Source organism: Aquarana catesbeiana, linkage group LG12 (genome assembly GCF_042186555.1).
Source record: "Aquarana catesbeiana isolate 2022-GZ linkage group LG12, ASM4218655v1, whole genome shotgun sequence".
In the NCBI taxonomy this organism is placed as follows: domain Eukaryota; kingdom Metazoa; phylum Chordata; class Amphibia; order Anura; family Ranidae; genus Aquarana; species Aquarana catesbeiana.
The window spans coordinates 209,433,513-209,459,650 of NC_133335.1; the positions used below are offsets into that span (position 1 = coordinate 209,433,513).

At 43.5% G+C, this 26,138-nt stretch overlaps 1 protein-coding gene across 4 annotated transcripts in view; it reads right to left on the reverse strand.

Annotated features, from left to right (window-relative positions):
- The window catches only part of MTCL2 (microtubule crosslinking factor 2), a 168,601-nt gene that overhangs the window by 53,166 nt on the left and 89,297 nt on the right, over positions 1-26,138 (reverse strand). For 2 of the 4 annotated variants that reach the window (XM_073606598.1, XM_073606600.1), the window contains exons 5-6: positions 24,679-25,926; positions 7,397-7,525 (exon numbers count right to left, since the gene is read on the reverse strand). In XM_073606598.1, coding sequence (XP_073462699.1) covers positions 7,397-7,525; positions 24,679-25,926 — 1,377 coding nt within the window. The remainder of the gene's footprint in view (positions 1-7,396; positions 7,526-24,678; positions 25,927-26,138) is intronic. The other 2 variants (XM_073606599.1, XM_073606601.1) reach the window with 2 other exon arrangements.

The window sequence follows — 26,138 nt, forward strand, 5'->3', positions numbered from 1 at the left end:
GACAATGAGGTCACTGTACTCCAATGGTCTCCACAGTCACCACATCTCATCCAATAGCGCACCTTTGGGATGTGGTGGAACGGGTTCCACCACATCCCAAAGGTGCAGCCGACAAGGATGAATGTGCAGCTGAAAAATCTGCAGCAACTGTGTGATGCCATCATGTCACTATGGACCAAAATCTCTGAGGATTTTTTGCAACACTTTGTTGAATCTATGCCATGAAGAATGAAGGCAGTTCTAAAAGGCAAAAGAGGGTCCAACCCGGTACTAGCAAGGTGTACCTAATAAAGTGGCCGGTGAGTGTGTATTATACATTTTAGATCAGATCAAATAATCTGTAGATTCAGAGATTTCAATAACTGAAGTTCTATGAAAAGCTCAATCATTCCTATAAAAGTCAAGCATGGTCATGCCCCCTCCCTCCCAAAATAACTAAACACAATGGCTGGTATCCTACGACCAGAAAAACAGAATGATGTGAATGAGCGAGACGAGCAATTCATACATTCACTCCACAATACAGCACAGTGACAGATTTACATCCGTCTTCCCTTTATCTGTGCAAGGACAAGGCTACACCATCATACCATATAGAAGAGAAAACACAGCATGCTGCATAAACCGATCAAAACATCAGGGATCATCCCTGGAAAGAATCACGGATTCTACAAAATTGGACTGAAACTCAATGAACTGATTGATCATTTCATCAAGCCTGTGCTTCAATATTGACAAGGTGGGGGCAATTGTGAAGAAGGTTCAGATAAACAATAGAAGGTCAATAAACCCTCCTTATCTTGGCTGCTAATATACTATGAAGATACGCTGTATATGCTGCATCAAGCGATCCTCCTACAATGGATCCAATTACAAACGAATATTTTATATTCAGCACCAGATTCTAATACATTAACCACTTCAATACCGGGCACTATCCCCCCTTCCTGCCCAGGAAAATTTTTAGCTTTCAGCGCTGTCGCAATTTGAATGACAATTGCGTGGTCGTGCTACACTGTATCCAAACTACATTTTTATCATTTTTTTCCCACAAATAGAGCTTTCTTTTGGTGGAATTTGATCACCTCTGCGGTTTTTAATTTTTGCGCTATAAACGAAAAAAGAGCGACAATTTTGAAAAAAAAAAAAATATATATATATATATATATATATATATATATATAGGCGGCACTGCATAGGCAGCACTGATGAGGAGATAGTTGACAGGCTTTCCTGAGTAGGCACTGATTGGCACTTTGATGGGGCACTGACAGGCATCACTGATTGGCACTTTTTTGGGCACTGATCTGTACTTTCATGGGCACTGACAGGCTTTATAGAGGGGGACAGGCTGGCAGGTGATAGGCATTGATTGGAAGCTGATGGGCACCTTTTGATGGGGCTGTGCTGATAATCAATGGGCCCTTTGAGTCATGCTAGATCACTTCAGGTTGGGCCCTTTTTGTAGGTATTGTCATGTAAAACGTTAAAAATAAGTGCTTATACTGTTTGTTTATAATCCAGGAAACCGGTCATACCCCGCTCTGCACATGCTCAGTTGCTCTCCATTATTAGCAGTGTGCCGAAAATCAGAGCCACTAGAAGCCAATCTGCCGACAGCCTAAAGATTTACTGCTGCTAAGGGGAGCTGGACTTCAGCAAAATGGCAGCCACCGGCAAGAAGAAATCGGAGCAATGCTGGAGGCAATTTACAGCACACACGAATTTTGGAAGCATAAATATTAATGTGAAATGCATGTTCCTTACTAAAGAACATTGAACAAGTTATTATGGGTAGATTTTCACTTTAAGAATCCCAGGGATCACTAAAACGCTGTCATTTGCTTCCCTGTCAACTGCCTGCCCTTGTGTATGGTCTGTTCACTCCTCTTGCATAGCGGCATGAAGTAACAGACTTTCTTAAAGTGGAACTAATGGTGAGGGATGCTCACCTTTTCAACTGTCCCTCTGGCGCCATCATCTTCTCCTCCATGATGGTTTTTGGGCCTCTTCATTGGCCGGCACAGGTAGATGTCCCTACTACACATGTGCAGGAGCGAGTTATCCCGGCACATAGGAACGAGCTGGCTGCTCTATACTGAGCTATGCCTGTGCAGCTCAGCTTACATTGTGGGGATCACTGTGATCAGGCAGGTAGGCGTAGATAGTTGCAGAAGAGATATTGCATTTCTTGGAGCCATCTCTGTCATCTTTGTTTTTAAGAAATTTCTAAACATTTTTTTTTTTTCCCCCCATAGGTCATCCAGGGGGAAACAAGCAGAAAAATGCTGGGGGACCTTAATCACATAATGACTCGTTGCCATTCCCTGCAACATTTTCTTGTGATCCCACAACGGTCCGATGATGTAGCCCTCAGGGGTGGGTCCTCGACACCCTTGGCTCACAGAAGTGGACTAAAAAAATACTAAAGCCCCATACACACTATCCGATTTCCTGTTAATTTTTTCCTTCAGATTTACCAAAACCATATAATATGAGGTCAAACCTTAGGAGCTTCAATTTGTATGCAATCAGGCAGGCCCTTGCACTACATGGTTTTGGTAAATCTGAAGACAAAAATCAGCAGAAAATCTGATAGTGTGTATAGGGCTTTACACTTAGGGCCCTTTCACACTGGGGCTGTTTGCAGGCACTATTGCGCTAATAATAGCGCCTGCAAACCGACCCGAAACAGCCCCTGCTGTGTATCCAGTGTGAAAGCCCCGAGGTGCGGTGCGCTAGCAGGACGGGAAAAAAAGCTAGCAGCATCTTCGGAGCGGTGAAGAAGCGGAGTATATACCACTCCTGCCCAGAGGCAGAGGCGCTTTGCGGTGGTTTTTAACCCTTTCTCGGCCGATAGCGGGGGTAAAACCGTCCCGCTAGCGTCCGAATACTGACGGTAAAGTGCCACTTACAATAGCGGCATTTTACCGCTGCCCCCGCCCCAGTGTGAAAGGGCCCTTACAACTGCTCTCCCTCCTTGTGCGGGGTGTCTGGTCTCAGTCCTTTTCTGTTCCTGTTTTCTGCAGGCAGCCTGTAAATGAGTGGGACTGTCCCTCCTACAGCTCTTCTCTCTACACATGCTATGTACATCACAGTAATGATATCAATACTGTTTTTACAAGTAGGGTTGCACAAATACCAATATGGGTGCTGATACTAAGCAGTACCCGTGTAAATGCTCTGACACCTGAAACTGATACCTTTGAGGTGCGATTTGAGCCCATACAAAACAAATGGGCTCAAATCGCACGCGATTTGAACTGGAATGTGGTTCCTGTCCAAACTGCATGCAGTTTCCCCCACCACTCCTGTGTGAGCCCAGGCCTGTCATAGTGACTTTAGCCTGGGTTCATGCAGAAGCAGTAAAGGAAACCGCATGCGTGTCGGACAGGAATTGCAAAGCATTCATTTGTATGGCCCCAAATCGCACCGCAAAGGAATTGGAGCACTAGCACTAGTACTATGCAAATGCTTAATATCGACACTGATATCGGTTCAACCCTACTTGTTAGAACAGCATTGCTAGCAATCCTGTGCTGTACAGAGCATGTGTAGAGCAGCAGAGCTGTAGGAGGGACTCTACACTCCCACTCATCGGTATCGGCGCGTACTTGAGCACAAGTATCGGTACTCGTCGATTTAAAAAACAGTATCAGTGCAACCCTATTTACAAGGTAATATCCAGGTTTGCAAAGGCATTTGTTGCACACAAGATGGATTTATGTCCTCTGCTGCTATTGAGTATATTTAAAGAGGAATTACACCCAAAAGTGTAAGCTCCGCTTATCTGCTTCCTCCCCCTCTCCAGTGCCACATTTGCCACCTTTCAGGGAGGGGAAGAGGGAGCAGATACCTTTCAAAAACAGGTACCCGCTCCCACTTCCGTGTACCTACGTCATTTACGGCCCTCCACCTTCTCCCCGTTGCCTTCGCACACAGGGCCCAGAAGACTGCGGGACCATTCAGGAAGCGCAGCGCGACTTGCGCATGTGCAGTAGGAAACAGGCTTTACTTCCTGTTTCCCTTAGTGAAGATGCAGATGCCTGCACCTGAAGCCGATGGAGTAATAGGTTAGGGATGCCAACATAGCGGGATACCTGGACAGGTAAGTGCCCTTCTATTAAAAGTCAGCAGCTACAGTATGCGTAGCTGCTGACTTATATATATTTTTTTTAATACAGGATGAAACTCAGTTTTAAAAAAAGGTTTTGTGCCCAAGTTTGACAAAGAAGTCAAGTCACAAAAAAAAACAAAAAAACACACACCTGGAAGTGCACAATTTTTCAACTTAGCCTGTATCTGTACTATTTTCATAACAGACACTGCATATTTTTTTCTTTTATTATTATTAAATCAATAAGTACCAAAATGTACACCGATACAAAACTTCATGTAAAAATTATATTTACAACCATTGCAGCGTATAAAGTCTTACTACTGGCCTTGTGAATTATTTATTGAGATGATAAAAAAAGACTGTGCTATTTAAAGACGTGACAAGGAAAGAGTTAATCTGCTCTGCAATTGGTCCAGCTCTCCTTACAGAGCTTTGGATAGTAACAAGGTTGCTAGGCAACCACAAGAGTGTTGCTAGGCTGTACAACATCTGACGTGGCCAATAGGCAATAGTCATATGGTTATAGAATCCCATTCAGACTCTGTATCTCTGTTGCTGAGCAGATAAAGGAGTGGATGTTTTCTGCTATTTAAAGCAGCGTTTACGTATGAAGGATCCAGTGTGGAGTCAATGCAAGAGCAACAAATGAAGCAGAAGCCATCAGCCTTTAATGCTGCTTTTTTTTATTATTATACTGATGTAGAAAAACCCTGTTCTTATAGCTTTGTAGAACATTGATAAAACAAAGCCTCCTGACTTTGGGCCAATTGACACCAGGTGCAGTGGGACTGCACTGAACAGCTATTCTAGCACAGGCCCACCACAAGACAAGGTAAAATGCCTCGTCCCCTACCTGGCCAATTCACTCTCTTTTTATCCCAGGGCAGCACAACACAATCCACCACCTCACACAGCACTGCAGCCAATAGAACTTCATGAAATATCAAGTTTAAAAAAAAAAAAAAAAGAAAAAAAAGAAAAAAAAAGAAAAAGGGTAACGGCGGCAATCAGCACTGCTTCCATTCTGGCTGCTCCATTGATGGTGGGAGCAAGCATCAATAGCTGGGAGGACCTCAGAAACATCCTACCAATAAGGCAAAAACAGGGGAACACTATTGCACCTTAAATGTATGGGCTTTTTTTTTGGTACAATGAATAACCCCCTTAAAAAGAGCTAATTCAGTGGGAGGAGCCATTTTTTGGGATGTGCTCTAATTAGCGTAGCACCGATATCGGTGTGGATACTAAGCATTTGCACGAGTATCAGTACACATGCAAATACTCCAATACCTGAAGCTGATACTTTTAGGCTCGGTTCTTTTAGCAGTCAGTGGGATACCCCCACTAATGGCTGAAACGTAAAAAAAAAAAAAAAGCCGGCAATTATCAGTCGTTAACGAGCAGAGCCGCCACGTCCTTAACAACTGATGGCTCATTCAGCTGTCAGTGCGGCTCCCTTGTTGACAGCCGAACATGTGTAAAGGCAGGCCATACATGGGTCGAATTTTGAAAGAATTTTCTTTTTAAAATCACAAATTTTGTGCGTTTTGTGATCAGATGGTGCTACCATTGATTTCGAAATTCGACCAACCAAGCCTTCAATTTCACCTCCTGTTGCTACAGAAAAGAATTTTCGTGGCTGGGAATCTTCTTTTCTTTCTGAGAATTTTCTTTTCTTGCACATGCGCCTTTCTTTTTTGCTAACATTTCTCTACGATTCTATTATCATGGATTATAAAATCATTAATTTAAAAAAAAAATTCCAACATGCCAGATTACTCAATTTCGATGCCCGCACGAAAATCAGCCGTTGCTGAAGCCCACTAATGGTGCAAAATTCGAGCGAGAATTCTTAGATAAGTTTTTCGAAAGAAAATTCTTTCGAAATTCAAGCCATGTATGGCCTTTGGAGCGGTCAAAAAAAAAAAAAGAAAAAAAAAAAGAAGGAGGGGCTGGACATGGCATAGATCGCCGCAAAAAGTGCAGCAAATACCTGGATTTGACAGGTATCTGCTCCCCCTTCCCCCCCTGAAAGGTGCCAAATATGATACCAAAAGGGGGGTTTGAATTCAATAAGCGGAAGGTCAATTTCTGGGTGGAACTCCGCTTTAATAATTAAAACTTTTTTTTTGTTTGCTTTGTTCATTAATATTTTTACACCTTTAACATATATTTACATGTTTCACATTGATAAAAGTGCAAAATGTAAAAACAATACATTGAATTTTTAAATAACCGTTCAATGCTTTACCATTGCTGACAGCTGAAGTGTAAACAAATCGGTTGCGATAGGTATCGGCGAGTACGAAAAAATAAAGTAATCGGTCCAGTCAGTAATGGGGAAAAGATCAGCTGCAAAGTGCTCTCACTTTTTTCTCTTTAAACGCCCACTTAGAATTTACCCTGCTGCACTTTTTAGGTTCTGTCCTCCAGGTGACAATGTGGATAGATCATTTTCTTCAGTCTTTCTAGCCCATACATCTAGCAAGGAGACAAGTATTTAATTTGCTACGATTGACAGTGCAGGAACCAGGCCCTTCCCAGAAACCAGTGCCATCACTAGGTATGCAGCGGGAGTAGAGGGGTGTCAATTCCCTGTTTCACTCATGTGCTCCTTGCTGCAAAGGCTAGTTATAGGTTGGGTTGGTTGGCATTTGTTTGCAGTTTGTGGATGGGTGCGGGTATGCAAGTGATACCTTCAGCTGCCACTGTGCCCTTGCTGGGTGTCCCATGAATCCCTGTGTCTTTAAGGAGGGGTGGAATCCCTCACACCTGCTCTTAATCTATCCCAGTGTTTCTCAACTCCAGTCCTCAAGGCGCCCCAACAGGTCATGTTTTTAGGCTCTCCATTATTTTGCACAGGTGATTTGATCAGTTTCACTGCCTTAGTAATTACCACAGCCATTTCATCTGAGGGAAATCCTGAAAATATGATCTGTTGGGGCGCCTTGAGGACTGGAGTTGAGAAACACTGATCTATCCAACTGCTATATATGTGTGCTCCGATTTGGGAGATTCTCAAAAAGTTACTCTCCACTGTCTTTTTATGGGTTGCTAGGATGCAGGCATTTCCTGTGGCACAGGGTCAGTGGTTGGTAGGACACAGGCAGCTGTCTGCACCACAGCAACCGCTGATACTGTCTGGCCTAACCATCCATTTCCCCAGCAACCAAGGATGTTGTACGGCGGGGCCATGTTTGTGAAGTGAGGCCTATAATGTAATTTCTTTTTTTTTTTTTTTTTAATTACCAGATATAGAATGCAACAGTCACCTACCTCTGCTGCATAGGACTCGTCTTCAGGCTGATAGGTCTTATAGCTTCTCATGTGGTCAGTATTGTGGTCCCCATCCATCTTCTCCCAGCCGGATGTCTCCTTCTCTCGACAGTTCCTACACTCGGGCTGCTGCATGCATGTGCGAGTAATGAAGAACAGAACGAGAAAGGCCAAGGGAAGGAGTAAAAGGAACAAAGTAGAAAAGAAGAATAAAAAAAATAAAGACGCAAAATGAAATAAAAAGGTCCCAAATGGTAAAAGGACAAAATAAAAATTTACGGAGAAAGAAAATTACATAATGAAAAAAAGGAGGAAAAGAAAGAAGAGTTTGGCGACGGAGGAGAAAGACAAGGTGGAGAGGAAAAGAAAACACGCAATGAGTAGACACGTGGGCTGGGGGGTTGTTAAGGGAGAGAAAAGACAGGGAGAGAAAAAGAAGGGAAAAAGATGTGCAAACACCGGTTATGGTGCCCATGCAGTGAACAGGGGAGCGAGGTTTTGGGTTGGGGGGCGCAGGAAGTAAAGGAAGATTAGCTCTACAATCTGGCATCATGCAAGGGAATAGAACTGTGGGGAAAAAGGAGCATGCTCTCTATTGACCCGTTTACCCATTTCTCCTATCTGCTAGTCCTGCAGCTATCACCAATACCAATGTACACTATGTGGCCAAAAGTATGTGCATGCCCCTTCAAACGATTGAGTTATGAAGTTTTCTGTGAAGGCTACTGATAAAATTCTACAGCATGCGAAGATTTTTTTTTTTAAATACCGCACTTCCAACCTTATGGCAACAATTTGGGGGAAGACTCTTTTCTGTTATAGCACTACGCCAACTTGTTAAGACTTGATTTGGTGGAACTTGGGTGGCCTGCACAGAGCCTGGTGGTCTCATCCAACATGAGCACCGGAAGTTCCAACAAGCATATACAGATGTGGTGGTCAGGTGTCCACAAACCTTTGGCCATTTAGTGTATAAAAAATAAATAAATAACTTCACTCTAAAGACAACTAGTCGAGATTGGGTTTATACATATAATAATAGAAAAAAAAAAAAATCAATTCTTTAAGCATATCTACAGCCATAATATTTTTTTTTTAAGTTCCGGATACAGTTGTGCTGGTGAGAATAATCTATTCGTTCCAGTGACCAGTCAGCCATTTGAAACTTTTAAACTCTGAGAGCAGGGGCCTAAAGGAAGACACCATCTCTATAAGCCAGGAACCCTCCTCTGAACTTCTGACTTTGTTTCACTTGGTTTCTCAGGACTTTGCTCCCCTAACTTCTTGGCTAAACCCAGCCAACTCCCATTCCCCTTGTCCAATAAGGATGCCCTTGATGGGAACCAATGTTCTCCCATTTAATGCAAAGCAATAGTTTACTTTAGTGCTGGCTCTAAGAAGGGCACCTCCTTATTGTCTCATCCCTTGGCCAACGATAGAGAATGCAGGAAGCCTTGTGTAAGCTCCGAGTCATGACCTGTAGACCACATGCAGGGCTGAGGACTTTCTACCTGTACAAATGTGACAGCTCTGAGTGTCTAAATGACCAACAACAAAGCACCATTACATTTAAATGAGGGTGAAGGAGAGGCAGTCACATGCTCCGCCATACCTGTATATGGCTGTGCAAACTTTCCATGCTGAACTCAGAATTATATCCAGAGCTCAAGAGCTCTCCTGAAGACAGGTTGTAAACAGTCATTCAAGACTGTATAGGGTTTTCTGAAACATCTGCCTAAAGAATCTTCATATTCAAACACTTCCGGAAATACAAAATGCCCGTGTCCCCCCTGTGTCTGCGGCCCTTTACATTATTACTGTACAGAGATGTAGGAAACGGTGGAAAAAAACTACAGCATGCAACGGGTGACCAGACTTCCAACACACCCGGCATTGCATCAGTTGTGAAGAGGCCATAACTCTTCAAGAGTGTAAAGACTGGAAGGACAGGTGAGTATAAAATCTCCACTGCAGGTCATGCTTACTTCCATTTTGTTTTTAACTCAGCAAAAAGGAGATACCGGAATATTCTCACTGGACAAGGGAATTGAAAATAGAGAAGGGGCAGGAGAGATGGTAAGCCCCAAGCAGCAAAGTGAAACCTAACTAAAGAGGGGCATACATGAAACTTTTTTTTGCCAGAAAAGGTAATAACAGGTATCATGTAGCACCTGCTCTTAGGCAAAATTTCTAGTTACAAATGTTTAAAAATAGAGGTCTGGTTTTATTTCCAGTACAATGGTTTCTGGCCTGTCAAATGCCCGATCCCAGCCCAACAGCAAATGCTTTCTCTAGGTTCCTGAGTTTGCATAATGGTATCAAACAGCAGAGCCCCTTAGGTGAGATGATGGCATTTGCATTCCTTGTCCATAAGCCCAGCCTCGATCGGTTCTCTTTAAGATTTCAGTTTGTGGAACTGTAGCAATAAGACACAAGAAACTAGGTATTGAAATACAAAAGGTTAGCAAAAGAATGCCTCAGTGACAAAAACAGACAATAAAAGGGCATTTAAAATTCGAAACTACGCTACAACGTTATTAGCCATTCAAACTGAGATCATCTGGAATGTACAGATACAACCACCCCATGAAATTATTATGAGTATATATATATATATATATATATATAAAAAAAACATTCACACACTATATCTCTATCATTTTTTACCATCCACACTAGAATAGTAAAAACCATTTCATAATTCCCAGTTCCCGCAATTAAATATGACCACGTAGTGTTTTCTTTTAAAAACAGAAAAGATCTGTAATAAATAGCTAAAATGTAACCCTAAGTGTTAACACTAGCTAGTAAAGTACACTATATTACCAAAAGTATTGGGACGCCTGCCTTAACACACACACATACACACACACACACTTTAATAGTATCCCGCTCTTAGTCTGTAGGGTTCAATAATGAGTTGGCCCACCCTTTGCAGCTATAACAGCTTCACCTCTTCTGGGAAGGCTGTCCACAAGGTTTAGGAATGTGTCTATGGGAATGTTTGACCATTCTTCCAGAAGTGTATTTGTGAGGTCAGGCACGGATGTTGGATGAGAAAGGTCTGGCTTGCAGTCTCAGCTCTAATTCATTCCAAAGGTGTTCTATCAGGTTAAGGTCAAAACTCTGTGCAGGTCAGTCAAGTTCCTCCACCGCAAACTCACTCATTCATGTCTTTATGGACCTTGCTTTGTGCACTGGTGCGCAGTCATGTTGGAACAGGAAGGAGCCACCCCCAAACTGTTCCCACAAAGTTTAGAGCACTTGACTTGCCTGTACAGAGTCCTGACCTCAACCTGATAGGACACCTTTGGGATGAATTACAGCGGAGACAGTGAGCCAGGCCTTCTCATCCAACATCAGCGTCTGGAAGAATGGTCAGACATTCCCATAGACACACTCCTAAACCTTGTGGCCAGCCTTCCCAGGAGAGATGAAGCTATTATAGCTGTAAAGGGTGGGCCAACTCAATATTGAACCCTACAGGCCAAGACTGGGATGCCATTAAAGTTCATGTGCGTGTAAAGGCAGGTGTCCCAATACTTTTGGTTATATAGTGTATAAGTTCTAGTAATTTTTTATGTGCCAACATGCAAACATTTATCTACAGTATCTCACAAAAGTGAGTACACCCCTCACATTTTTGTAAATATTTTATTCTATCTTTTCATGTGACAACACTGAAGAAATGACACTTTGCTAAAATGTACAGTAGTGAGTGTAACTCAACACACAGCCATTAATGTCTAAACTGCTGGCAACAAATATGAGTATACTCCTAAGTAAAAATGTCCAAATTGGGCCCAATTAGCCATTTTCCCTCCCCGGTGTCACATGACTTGTTAAGTGTTACAAGGTCTCAGGTGTGAATGGGGAGCAGGTGTCTTAAATTTGGTGTTATCGCTCTCACTCTCTTATACTGGTCACTGGAAGTTCAACATGGCAAAGGACTCTCAGAGGATCTGAAAAAAAGAATTGTTGCTCTACATAAAGATGGCCTAGGCTGAAGGAGGTTGCCAAGACCCTGAAACGGAGCTGCAGCACGGTGACCAAGACCATAGAGCGGTTTAACAGGACAGGTTCCTCTCAGAACAGACCTCGCCATGGTCGCCCAAAAAAGTTGAGTGTACGTGCTCAGCGTCATAGCCAGAGGTTGTCTTTGGGAAGTTTCTTCTAAAGATGATGCACAAGAAAGCCCACAGTGTGCTGAAGACAAGCAGACTAAGGACATGGATTACCGGAACCATGTCCTGTGGTCTGATGAGACCAAGATAAACTTATTTGGTTCAGATGGTGTCAAGCGTGTGTGGCGGCAACCAGGTGAGGAGTACAAAGACAACTGTGTCTTGCCTACAGTTAAGCATGGTGGTGGGAGTGTCATGGTCTGGAGCTGCATGAGTGCTGCCGGCACTGGGGAGCTACAGTTCATTGAGGAAACCATAAATGTCAACATGTACTGTGACATACTGAAGCAGAGCATGATCCCCTCCCTTCGGAGACTGGGCCGCAGGGCAGTATTCCAACATGATAACGACCCCAAACACACCTCCAAGACGACCACTGCCTTGCTAAAGAAGCTGAGGGTAAAGGTGATGGACTGGCCAAGCAAGTCTACAGACCTAAACCCTATTGAGCATCTGTGGGATATCCTCAAACAGAAGGTGGAGGAGAGCAAGGTCTCCAACATCCACCAGCTCTGTGATGTCATCATGGAGGAGTGGAAGAGGACTCCAGTGGCAACCTGTGAAGCTCTGGTGAACTCCATGCCCAAGAGGGTTAAGGCAGTGCTGGAAAATAATGGTGGCCACACAAAATATTGACACTTTGGGCTCAATTTGGACATTTTCACTTAGGGGTGTACTCACTTTTGTTGCCAGCGGTTTAGACATTAATGGCTGTGTTTTGAGTTATTTTGAGAGGACAGCAAATTTACACTGTTATACAAGCTGTACACTCTCTACTTTACATTGTAGTGTAATTTCTTCAGTGTTGTTACATGAAAAGATAGAATAAAATGTTTACAAAAATGTGAGGGGTGTACTCACTTTTGTGAGATACTGTATAAGCCAACTTGCATTTAGGTTTCCTGGTCCTTGCAGTGTTGGCATCTCTAAAATCTGCTGAGATATGATAAAGTAAGGAACCCAACAGCTTGCACTGCTTCTGTACAAGTCATTAGCGAAATACTATCATCGGAACAGACATCTGCTGTTACTTGGGGAAGAATAATTTTGCTGGTGCTTCCAACCACCTCAATATGGCAAGTGATGCTTTCAATATGTCTCGTCTTAATGACATGTAAAACAACTAAACTGAATAGGGCAAAGTTACAAGTCAGCCCTGAAGAGCTTCACAATCTGGTGTGGAGATATAGGCCAGAGTTTGCAGACAGTCTTTGGGGTTGAACACACAAGGTTTTGGCACATTCAGAGAAGTAGTAATATCGGACAATTCGATAACCGGCCCTGCAATGACAAAACCCACTAAGGCCAAAGTAGATTGGTCATAATCCCAGTGGTTTCATATTCTGGAGAGGCCAATAAACCACTAAAATAGAGGAGCAGCCTGCATTTTATGTTCCATTCATTAAATGCAGGCTGTGGTGTAGAGTCCTCGGTGTCCCAGAAAGTTCTGTAATGCTGCACTGAGAGTTCTGTGATTGAATAAATCTGGTCACATGGATCTGACAGATCATGTGATCAGGATCTCCTCTGGCACGCCCCCCCCCCCCATCAATCTCAACAGCGCTCTGCTTGTTTCAGGAGTACTGAAGCAAGAAGAGTGCAACGCACATTTAAAAAATACAGCAATACCACTACTTTATAAGTGGAGCCCTTTGTTTACTAAAGCACTGTGTATTATTAAAGTGGTTGTAAAGGCAGCGAGGTGAAAAAAACATCTGCATGCAGCAACCTCCTTAAATGAGCCCGACCTTGATATAGTAATGTGCACGAGAGCCGAGGCTCTCTTCCTCCTTATTGGCTCAGATATAGCAGTGGGAGTCATTGGCTCCCGCTGCTTTCAATCACAGCCAGTGAGGAGGGAGCAGGAGGCGGGGCCAAGCCATGCTCTGTGTGTCTTATGGATGGACTTCCTGATGGTGACAACAGTGGACCATGCCCTGTGTGCCACCTATTGTGTCCATCATAAGCCAATGTGGCAGAACGACAACACAGGAGCACAACTGGAAGACCGTGACAGAGTGGTCACCCCAAAAATGAGAAGTGCCTTGACCTTGACCACTTGACCTCCGGAAAATGTAACCCCCCTTAATAACCAGGTCATTTTCTGTGATACGGCACTGCGTTACTTTGACAATTGTGCGGTCATACAACGCTGTACCCAAAATAAATTGATGTAATTTTTTTCCCAAAAATGGGGCTCTCTTTTGGAAATGTTTGTTCACCTCTGTGGTTTTTAATTGTTGGGCGCTATAAAAAAAAAAAAAAAAAAAAAAAAGGGCCGACAGTTTTGAAAAAAAAAAAAAATTTATTTTCTGCTATAAAACATAAAAAAAAAAAAAAATCAAAAAGGTCTTCATAAATTTAGGCCAATATGTAGTGTGCTACATATTTTTGTTAAAAAAAATTCCAATAAGCGTACATTGTTTGCGCAAAAGTTATAGCGTCTACAAACTATGGCATATATGCTGTGATTTTTACTTATACTAGTAATGGTGGCGATTAGCGACTTATAGCGGGACTGCAATATTGAGGCGGACAATCTGAAACTTTGTGGGAACCAGTGACACTAATACAGTGATCAGTGCTAAAAATATGCACCGTTACTGTACTAATGACACTGGCAGGAAAGGGGTTAAACATCTAGAGTGATCAAAGGGTTAAATGTGTGCCTAACCAGGGAAAGAAAATCCATCACATCCCTGCTGTTAGGACAGGAGCTCTGCATGGTTTATGTAAACAGAGCTCCGTGTCCAGCCTCTCTCGTCAGCGATCAGTGGGTGCCAGCGGACATCCATTGGCCGGCACTCACCGATCGGCTTCTCCCGTGACTAATCACAGCAGAAGCAGCATGTGCGTGTCCCCCACCTGTATAATATATATATATATATGCGATTCTGCACAGAATGGCTGCCCTGTAGCAGGATATTTGCATATCAAAGCAAGTTTCCCCATAGAAGTATAGAAGTCAATGGAAACGATGATAATTCGTTCTGCATTGATTTCTATTACATGCAATACCGCATGTGGCCAGAGGTGGGGGGGGGGGGCGCTGGAGAGCCTCGGAAATATTCAGGGACAACTTGAAAAGCCTCAGAAACACTCGGGAATGGAGTATTTCCAAGTCATTCCGAGTATTTCCAAACAGCTCTGAACCGTTCCGAGTGTCCCCGGCGCCCCCTGCACCTCTGGCTAAATGCGATATTGGACTGCCCATTAGCTTGAATTCAGCCTGTTTTGCAAGACACTCGCAAACTGAGTCAGAATTTAAAAAAAAAAAAAAAAAGTTGCTCGTCTTTCAAAACGCTGGTTAACCGCGTAAAACAAGATTCCATTATATTTGGTTAAAAACGACAGACTTAAAAACATGTCCCCTTCCCCTGACCTTTCCATCAAGATCAGTAACAGAAACTATCACCCCTCTTCTAAGGTTGCTAGTTGCAATCCTGGACTCCAAAGTCTGCTTTTAGCTTCAAATCCAGACACTATTACCTCTAGTGTCATTTCCAAAATATGTATCTTATTGCTTACATCTTGTAGCAAAGATATCACAAAACTACTAGCCCACTCCCTTGTCTGAACTACTACAACTCCCTCCTCGTTGCTGTACTTCTACACAGGCTATCCCCTTCAGTCAATCACCAATACCGCTGCTGGCCGCATCCACCCAATGGTAACGAAGCAGAATTCAACATTAAGCTGGCTTTTGTAAACTGACATTTGGTTATTGTGGCTTGTTGTTACACTGTACATATCACTATTCACATGAGGCTTGTACATTTCCCCCCCCCCCCCCGCTGTAGCTGAGGGCCTACCTGGCCAGATCTTCTGATTTTCTGCTGCTGAGAGAACATGCAGAACCCCACCGTGCAAAATACTCCCATCTCCACAGAATCCTGGGCCTGTCCTAATAAAGGTCAATGGATCCTTAACGTCACCCATTAGTCTTTCTTCAATACTCCCTTTGCATAATTTATAAAGAAAATACATATCAATGACATGACGGAACTAAAACAATGAATACAAGGAGCTCCAATTCCGAAGAGGAAAACACTTACAGCATAGGATAACATGGCAAGCCTACAGGAACCTTGTACTAAATTAAAAGACCACAGGTGTAAAAACATTGTATTGCAGTGACTGTATAAGGTTGATAAAATGTTAATATTTAGTTTGTACATTTTAATCACGTGTTTAGATTGTTTTTTTTACAGGGGAAACTGAGTAATTAAAAAAAAAAAAAATTCTTTTTAAAGTGAAACTTTAAAACCTGAGGCTCTAATTGGCTTAAAAAAAAAAAAAAAAAAAAAAGTGGGCTTGGGGCGCAGTGCCCACCTACTTGTTTGACAATAGCAAATTAATATTCGCTATCGTCTTCCCGATTCTCCTCCCGGCCAATCAGGGAGCGGCCGCCGGTCCCGAGACCCGATTGGCCAGGGAGTCTCAGGACCCACTTTCTGTTTGGCCGGGAGGAGAAGGAGTGGCCCCAGAGTGAGGTCTCCATGAATGGTTCACCCACAGCCACATCCAGAGCTCCTGATCGGACAGTGGAGGGAGGAGGGGAGATCAGAGTGTCATCCCAGGTGGACTCGTCACCTGCCTCCTAAGCCCCGGTTCACACAGGGGCGGCACGACTTGCAGGTCACCTCACCGAGGCGACCTGCACACGACTTCCACGGCGACTTGCAAAACGACTTCTGTATAGAAGTCTATGCAAGTCGCCCCCAAAGTAGTACAGGAACCTTTTTCTAAGTCGGAGCGACTTGCATCGCTCCTATTAGAACGGTTCCATTGTACAGAACGGGAGGCGACTTGTCAAGTCGTCCCTGTGTGAACCGGCACTAAAAGGTAAGGAGCCCCTGCGCCTTCCCGTCTCCCGCCGGGGGGGTGGGGTGGTGCTGGTGATTGCTGGCTTCATGGCCATCTCCCACAGGAGTCTTCAGGAGAGGAGGAGGGGTTTTCTCAGCTAAGCACATACTCTCCTGCATGCATCAGCTAGGGGCAGATGGATTCCAGGAAGTAAATGTCATGAATCATTCGCCCTTATTCTAGATGGCCACAACCAGAAATGCTAAAGGGGGGGGGGGGGGCATGTTTTTCAAAGTGATTTCTCAGCAAAATAAAGCATGGAGACATAAATGGATGGGCAAGTTTGCTTTGAATATCAAAAAATAAATAAATAGTGTTTTCAGTTTGTGGTACTCGTATGCAAACAATGTTAATAAATGTATACCACAGCAAACACCCCCAGCAGTGTTTGTCCCCAATCCTTGTTCCTAGCACCTCTGATGGACAGCTTGGTCTGCATCTCATGTAAACAAAGAAATGCATGTACTCAATACTATCATTTCATGTCCACTCTGCAGGGCGGAGCAGACACAGACATTTCATCCACCGGCTCAGCGAAGATCAGCGGAGAGATCTCCTGCTGAGCAGAGGGATCCGCTTGGGGTCTGAAGGGGGCCTTATGGCTTCAGTGCTGCTGCTTACTATCCATGCTAGCCAGATAATGCAGGCAGCACTCATCTTCCAACTCTGCAACTGACAAGTTTTAGCTAGCGTAGATTGCCGGATCAAATGGAGTAACCGACCCCCTCCTCTTCCCTCATCCATTCAAAGAACATCTGGTACAAAGCTTTTATGAAAGGAGGGCAAAGTGAACAGAGTGACCGAAGAAGAAGAGTGCTGCCTGCATCATCTGGCTGGAATACAACTCATTTTCACACAAAGGATCATCATCATTGGAGAATTATGCATGTGCACCCAAGCGTGTTCCTAGTTCTCAGCTTCAGTTATCAAAACTGACCAATTAGTCACACAATTACAGTAAAATTAATGGCCAGTAGCTGATCCTGCTAAACCTGGTCTGGGCTTTAGAGACCCCTGGCCACAACAGGGTTTAACTACTGTAGCAATATTTTCTGGATAGAATCACTTACTGAAATTTATAACCAGTTAACTGAAAAAAATCCATGAATTAAACATTATACCTCATTTTGTAATAGAATACTAAGCATTAGATAAAGACCTTAAAATCTAGTAAGTTGGTAGTCGCTGCTCACGTTACCAGTCACAACCAATGTACTGAATGGAGTATATTACTGTGTGTAGAAGAGAGTATGGAAATATCAGAATAGCGCAGAGGGATCTCTAAATCTACACAAGCAGAGCTTTTATCTGACTAATCTTTCATGTCTCTTAGAACAAAGCAGCACACCAGGGTGTAATGCATTCAATAATTAGTAGTGACTACAGCCCGGGGGTACGGCAGGTCTGGGTGAATGGACCGAGACGCTGTTATTGCAGTACAAAGATTTTATTGCTGTAAACCAATTAGGCCTCAATCTCAAGAGTCATAAAAAGCAGGTCGCAGGCCCCGTCAGGATAGTCGCAGATGGGGCATCTGCAAAGAAGGCGATTGCTGGGCTGAAATACTGGGCTCAGGTCACATGAAATAATATATACATCTACCACTTATCAGCATTTTATCATCACCATTATCATTCAACTCACTGGTTGGGGAAAAAAAAAAAAAAAAAAAAAAGGGGGCGACTGATCTACGGGCTGCTAAACCACTTCAATACTGGGCACTTTCACCCCCTTCCTGCCCAGGCAATTGTTCAGCGCTGTCATACTTTGAATGACAATTGCGCAGTCATGCTACACTGAAACCATGTGAAACTTATCATTTTCTTCACACAAATAGAGCTTTCTTTTGGTGACATTTAATCACTGCTGGGTTTTTTATTTTTTACGTAAAAAAAAAAAAAAAAAAATACAAAAACCTAAAATTTAGAAAGAAAAGAAAAAAAAAAAAAAAAAGGTTTTTCTTAGTTTCTGTCACTAAATTTTGTAAGTAAGTAATTTTTCTCCTTCACTGATGTGCACTGATGAGGTGACACTTATGCGCACTGAAAGGCGGCACTGGTGGTCATCACTGATAGCCAGCACTGACTGGAAGTACTGGTGGGCACTGATTGCTGGCACTGGTGGCACTTTTGTGTAATCAGGGCACTGATGATCAGTGCCCCGATTACCTCTCTTGCTAACCCCTGCGAGGAGATGCCGCTGATCGGCTAACCATGCCACACACTATCAGTGTGAGGCGATGAGAGAAGATTACCGGCACTTCCGTGTTTACATGTGACCGGCTGTGATTGGACACAGCTGATCACATGGTAAAGAGCTGCGTCAGTGGCTCTTTACAGGGATCGAAGTCGCACCATGTCCTAGCAACATGGCGCGATCGCCGCTCGGGTGTGCCGTCATACGACGTCCACCCACAATAAGAGCCGCACCGTTCCTCCATCATTTGGCAACTGGTTAAAGTGGTTGTGAAGGCCTCATGCACACTGGATGTCATAAAAAAGCCAGTAACATCGGCTGTAGCTGTAGAGTGAGTTTTTCAGCATTTTTGTTGTAGCGTTTTTTTTTTTTTTTTTTAGTAAAACTTTACTCCCGTAAAAGCTTATGGCTCAAAAACGCTGATAAACGCAGAATAGCTGCATTTTTCAGGGTTTTGTGGTGTTTTTAAGCTGTTTTCAGATTTTTTCAGAGTTTTTTTTCCCCAGCCAGAAAATGCCCCTGCCAAAAAGTGCTGATAACAGCCTATGTGTGCATGGAGACACAGGACAATACGCTGGAGAGTTTATTGAATGCAGAAAAAAAAAAAAAAAAAGTCTGAGCTGAACAGCAGCTGTAAAAACAGTGTGCATGAGGCCTAAAGGTTTAAGGATGCATGAATGTAAAAAACCTTCTGTATGCAGCAGCCCCCCTAATACTTACCTGAGCCCCCTCTCGATCCAGCGAGGTCCACAAGAGCCTTGCCTCTCTGGTGATTCACACTTCTGACTGGCTTCTGGCAGCAGCAGGAGGCATTGGCCCCTGCTGCTGTCAATCACAGTCAGCGAGCCAATCAGGGGATGGAGGGGGCGGGGCCAAGCCGCAGCCCCGTGTGTGAATGGACACACAGAGGAGCGGCTCGGGAGCGTGCCTGCTTGGGTGCCCTAAGAGAAATCTGCCGTTGTATGTGCCGTTGCTGCAGTGAGTGTGCCGTTACCATCATCGCGGCTCAAGCCAATCACAGCACCAGAGCCGCGATACCCAGAAGTAACCCCTGGCAGTGAATTCGGCCGCTGGAGCGGTGTACGGGCACTGCAGCGAGGGCTTCGATCTCAGGTGAGTATTACATAATGAGCTAGTATGTTATGCATACTAGCTCATTATGCCTTTGTCTTGCAGGTGTTCGTTTTTTGTTTTTTTTCCCCCAAAGTGGGTTTACACCCACTTTAACCTTCATGCATTACCTGCATCAAGGTAAAAAAACAAAAACAAAAAACTTCCACTAGCTGTAATGCATGAAATTCCCACAGCCATCAATCAACATACTGCTGCTGCAGACACATTCAGCATCACATGGTCAGTCTGTTTTTTTTTTTACGGCTCCTTTTACACTGACAGACCGATCGGGTCCACCTGTCAGTTTGATAGGTGGTACCCAATCGGTCCACCCATTGCTCTTGATCTATGGAGCGGCGGATGTCAGCAGACGTGTGTCCGCTGACAGCCGCTCCGATCAAAACAGACGGATAGGCAATACGTTCCCCATCCGTCTGGCGGATCGGATGGCAGTCAGTCCATTTCCATCCGACAGCCCATAGAGGACAGTGGACTGTGTCCATGTCTGCTCTGCATCAGCGGAGTGGACACTGACCTGTCATCCACCTGCTCAGTAGGGATCAGCGACCCTTGCTGAGCGGGCCCACTCCGCCATTGTGAAAGGTGCCTACCCTTTTAAAAAGCCTGTGTGGCAGGTTGTGAATTTTTTTCCTTGGCTAAGAAGAGTCCCTTTCCTCACACACTATCCATAAGAAAGGTTTCACCATCATTTTACCGTCACTGTAAGCCTTGAGACAAATGGGAGCAGTGTATTGTCTCTAATGCAGATCATGCTGTAATCATTACACTGCTTGGCCACTTTCAATCTGCTGCGATTCAATTTAGGCCACTGTAAAACCTCAGGCAACACTATTGGTAGTCTGCCAAATGGGAAAGAGTGGAGTAGCAAGCGTGAAATGCTCATTGATCTGATATCCTTTTCACCGACTCCTCGGTCCCTCTATTACATTGGCATTCATCCATACCTTCCTTGTGAAATAGGATTGCTGTCATGAATTGAAATTGCCACAAAGTCTCAGCATCTTTATTCCATAAACAGTAATATAAATAAAAGAAGATGGCTGAGCCCCAGGGCCCCATCGCTAGAAAAGTGGATAAACAGCGTGAACTCCTACCTTGTCACGTTATTGGCAGATCTAAATGAGAGACCTCTAGGCCCATCTTGTCTGACAGTTATAGGGCATCAAAGCCTTTACATTTCTTATTTTACAAGTGTATTTATTCGTTACAGAAATTGAAGGAGAACTAGAGAGACATTTTACACCCACAAGGCTTTTTCTACTTTCAAGGAAGGTGCTGTTGTTCTTTCGGAGCTCTGCATGCATCCTTGTTTGAGATCATTATGCTCACAGAGCTGGATCTTTAGGAGGAGTGATAAAAAAATGACATGAAAGCAAACCTTTTTAATGCATATTTTCTGCAGCTGCAAGCATGTATGTATACTTTTGTGTCACCTTTTGCATCATCCATATTACCCATAATACCATCTTGCCCTGTCTGTTCACCAGTATAAGTGGGAGGTGATGAAGGGGAAATATTAATCAACATTATAACAATAATACCATTATTGCTGATTGCTTGATGCTCCAAGGCTTCATTTTAAAGGGCAACTCCACTTTTGGTGGGGGGGAGAGATAGCAAAAAATAGCAAATAAAAAAAATATATACCGTATATACTCGAGTATAAGCCGACCTGAATATAAGCCGAGGCACCTAATTTTACCACAAAAAACTGGGAAAATGTATTGACTCGAGTATAAGCCTAGGGTGAGAAATGCGCAGCTACTGTAAGTGGAAAATAGGGTCAACAATGCCCATTTGCAGCCTCACTGTGCCCATTTGCAGCCTCACTGTGCCCATTTGCAGCCATAGGTCCCCCGGACTTCAAACTCAGTAGTTAAGGGTTCCTGGATGTGCCCTAGCTGCAGCCAAAATTTGGTGTCTCTGGACCCAAAGGGTCCCGAAATGACATTGCTGCAGATGGACACAGATGACTGACTTTGGGGCCCCGTAGCTGGGGTTACTAGCACCAAGTGGCCCTGAGATACAGGGTCCCAAAGTCGATTCGGAAAATGTCAAGCACTTTTCTGCAGCAGAGAATGACATTTTCCAAACCGACTTTGGGGCCCCATATCTCGGGGCCACTGGGTGCTAGCTAGCTTCGGATATGTTGTAGTGCTAGTTCCACTGGGTTTGCACACCAAATTTGGGGTTCCTAGCACCAAGTGGTCCTGGAGATACGGGGCCCCAAATTCGGTTTGGAAAATGTCATTCTTTGCACCAGAAAAGTGCTTGACTCGAGTATAAGCCAAGGGCACTTTCAGCACAAAAAAAATGTGCTGAAAAACTCGGCTTATACTCGAGTTAATACGATATATATATTTAGTGCATACAATAATTGCTACACAAGCAATATTGTAATTGACCTTTCCATTTTCAATCTACAGTTCTGTAATTTTCTGTAAAAATGCAATAAGGCCACCTGGAGGTGTTCTGTATAAGGACGGTGTACAGAAAAAGCCCCCCAGAAACAGAATTTTCTACTTGTGTGATTGGCTTACTGATTTTCCCAGAAATCTGCCCCAAAGATACGAGTTAGATTTTTGGCATCCCCTGCCACAAAAATTACATTTTTGGAGAGATAATCCCAAATGGGAAATCACATCGAAAAGGACGCAGGCCCTGCAACTTTCCTCAGAGCCCTGCAAGTGCAGCAGCCAATTGAGAATTATAAAATCACTTCCATACAGATTCACCTTCCACATGGACACAGACAAACAAATAGATCGCTATTTCTTCAGAATAACAAAAGGTAGGAATCTACAAAAATATTTGTTAAATTCCCTACATAGATCACCCAGGGGGAATGTATTTTTATCAAAAGTGGAGTTACGCTTTAAACAATGTGAGTTATATATAGATCTATATACACACACACATATATACATTATTATATATACACACACACACATACACAGGCCTGGTACTCCCCCCTTCTGAGTCACTTCTTGTGTTTGCTCCCTGCCCACCTTCGAGCACCATTCCTTGGTTCCACCCCCTACCCACCTCCAAGTAGCGCCCCCTTTTAGAGAATACAGAGGCAAGTATTTTGTGGTGCTAAGTAATTAGTAAATAATAACAGGAAAAGTAGTAAAATAGATCCCTCACAGCCAGCCCGCTCCCCCCCAAGCAACAATAGATTCCCCCAGAAAAAATAGACCTCCCAGCAGCAATGGACCCCCACAACAAAATACCACCCTAGCAGCAACAAAAGATCTCCCAGGAGCCAGCATCAAAAGACTCTCCAGCAGCCAGCAACAATTGACCCCCCTCCCTCACCTCAACAGTAGATCTCTTTCCAGCAACATTTGACCCCCAGCAACAATAGAGCCACCACCAGCAACAATAGACCTCCCCCTGCAGCAATAGACCACCATTTAAAAATAGATCCCCCTCCAGCAACAATATATATCCCAGCAGCCAGCATCAATTGATCTCCAGCACACCCCAGCAGCCCTTGCCATACCAGTTGCCAGTCACATATTTGGTTTATGAGATCATCCCTACCAATGTATGTGAGCTAAAAGTATTTTAAATTCAGGATAGAATAGGAAGGTGTAGAATCTCCGCTGAGTTTTTAGTGGCATGTGGCCCCATTGATATTCTCCCTAACATCCTGTCCTAGTGACAACAAAGCATACAGAGGGTCTATATCCCTTCCTCTCCATCTAAAAACTAAAGAAGAAAATTTACCAGCATTACATCGAAAATTCCATCTAGTAAAAAAAATATATAAAAAGCTTACAGAGGTTCTATCCCTGCCTTCCACCAAAAAAAATAAAAAAACCTTGCTTGAGTTACACTGTAAGTTGAGAACTTCACCTAGTAACAAAATTGATTGGAGGGCATCAGTGATGTGAGGTATATTGTACATCCTTGACAGTTATGTTTTCTGTGTACCAAATATAAAGGTCTATCATACAGTAAATATCTAAAATGATCCATAATCGTCCCTCCTCTCTAATGACCATGGATTGTAAAGAGGGGGAACTAGGGTTGCATTGAAACCAATATCGGTGAGGACACTAAGCATTTGCACGAGGACTCATACAAATGCTCGAATACCTGAAACCGCTACCTTTGAAGTGCGATTTGAGCCCATATAAAATGAATAGGCTCAAATCGCACTGCAAAGAATCGTATGCGATTTAAACTGGAACGCGGTGCAATTCCTGTCTGAACCACATGCTGTTTCCCCCACCGCTCTTGTGTGAACCCAGGCTTGTCAAAGTGACTTCAGCCTGGGCTTACACAGGAGTGATGCAGGAAACTGCATGCGATTCGGATAGGAATTGTACCGCATTCCTGTTCAATTCACATGGGATTCTTTGCATTGCGATTTGAGCTCATTCATTTTGTATGGGCTCAAATCACACCCCAAAAAGGTATCGGTATTGGGCCAGTACTTTGACCGAAAGCAACGGTTCTCATACTTACCGGTACATAACTGGTATCGGTGTAACCCTAGAAGGGACTATTATTGATTGCCTTAGATAAATACTGCACCATACAGTTCATATTTGACACAAAAAACATAACTAAACTAGACTCATTGTATGGGTTGCACGAATGCATGAGAGCTGCATCAATATTGGTTTCTAAAAATGCTACTTTTCTGTCCAAGCTGTCTTCTTCTACTGAACATGATGGCTACTAAAAGTTGAGTTTTTGCACACTCCCGAGCACAGAGTCCTATCTGGTGTACAATTACCATGCAGGCAGTTAACGATTAGTTATTCGGTGTAAGTAGGTTATGGGTGGGTTTATCAATTAAGCAAGTAAGGCAAGGCAAGTTGAGAAGTATTTGCTGTGGGGGGGAGGGGGAGGGAAAGGATTTAGCGTGGTAATGCATGTAGCACTCACCTGTAAACTGGAGATGTGCTCTTTCTTGGAACAGTCATTCGAGGTACCTTGATAGGTAGTATCTGGTAGTATCAAGGAGGAATCCTGCTGTTCTTTGTAGGACTCTCCAAGAGCGTCAACTTTCTTGGTAAAACTATTTAGCTCCTGTTGTAACACCCCAAGTCTACTAAAAATGGCACTGATCAGTTTGGAGTTGCTCGTGACTTCACTATTATCAATAGCTTCTGTCAACAAGAGATCCCTACAGTCATTATTCGTGCAGAGCTTTACACCTGATGGAAACCCATTGGCATAGGATGTCAAAACTTCTATTGCTTTGCTAATCAATTCCACTTGTGCTCGAATGCCATAGAGACTTTCCAGCTCTTTCATCTTTGGTAACCAGGATGGTGATGTGTGAGAAGTTTCTGGAGTCTTAACAGTTCCCTTCCCAGCACATTCTTTTGAATCTGTACTATCCATTTCCCCACCAATTGGTCCTTCTCGCCAGAGAGGAGTCGGGACACATTGCGCAGAATCTCCTGCTTCAGCATCTGTCTCCATGAAGGGTTTTGTGGTTTGACATGATGCCAGGTCGTAGCGTTGAAGGTTTGAAAGAAGCACCCTATTCTCATACTGGAGTTTCTTGACTTTGCCACTGAGTTCGCTGATCTGCATTTTGGCAGTTGTGAGTTCCTCTTGAGAAGGTTCGCTAATGACAGAACAGCTGTCCTCCGACAAGGTTATGTCCAGGTCATGGTCAGACTTGTATTTATTGAGTTCATTCATCAGTAGCTTATTTTGGTCCTCTAACTCCATCATAGATCTCCTGAGAAGGTCAGCTTCTTCTTCCACAAACTGCAGATGCCTTCTGAGCTCCACAAAACTGTCTCCCGATTCTCCAGACAAGAAAGAAAATCTTGGGTCCTGACTTAGATGTTCTCTATCAGCGTGAACTTTCATCTCATCCATTTCAGCCCTTAAACCCCTATTCTCAACCTCAAGTTCTACTATCCTTCGACTCAAGAGGTTAGCTTCCTCTTCAACAAGTTTGAGATGAGACTTCAGCTCAGCTTCCCTTGAATGTGGAGTGTTGGCTAGTTCATCAATAGACAATGAGCTGTCCAGGTCTCCGTACATGGACCTGTACTTCATCAGTTCTTCCTTCATGGTTTCATTGTCCTTTGCAAACTTTGTTAGCTTTTTACACATTAAAGCAGATTCCTCTTTAGCAAAGTGCAACTGGCATTTAAGATCAGCATTGTCCTCCTGCAAGTCAAAGAAATAGGTTATATAGGTTCATAGCTATACCAAATGTTATTAAATGTTAATTAAACTGAATTCAAAAACGGTCTGTCTACAACCCGTGGTTGCAGGAAATAAATTTACTCCATGTATGGCTTGCATAACTCCAATCAATGAATTCAGGAAGGATTTTTTTCCCCTGCTGTAGCAAATTGCCTCATGCTTTGCTGGGGTTT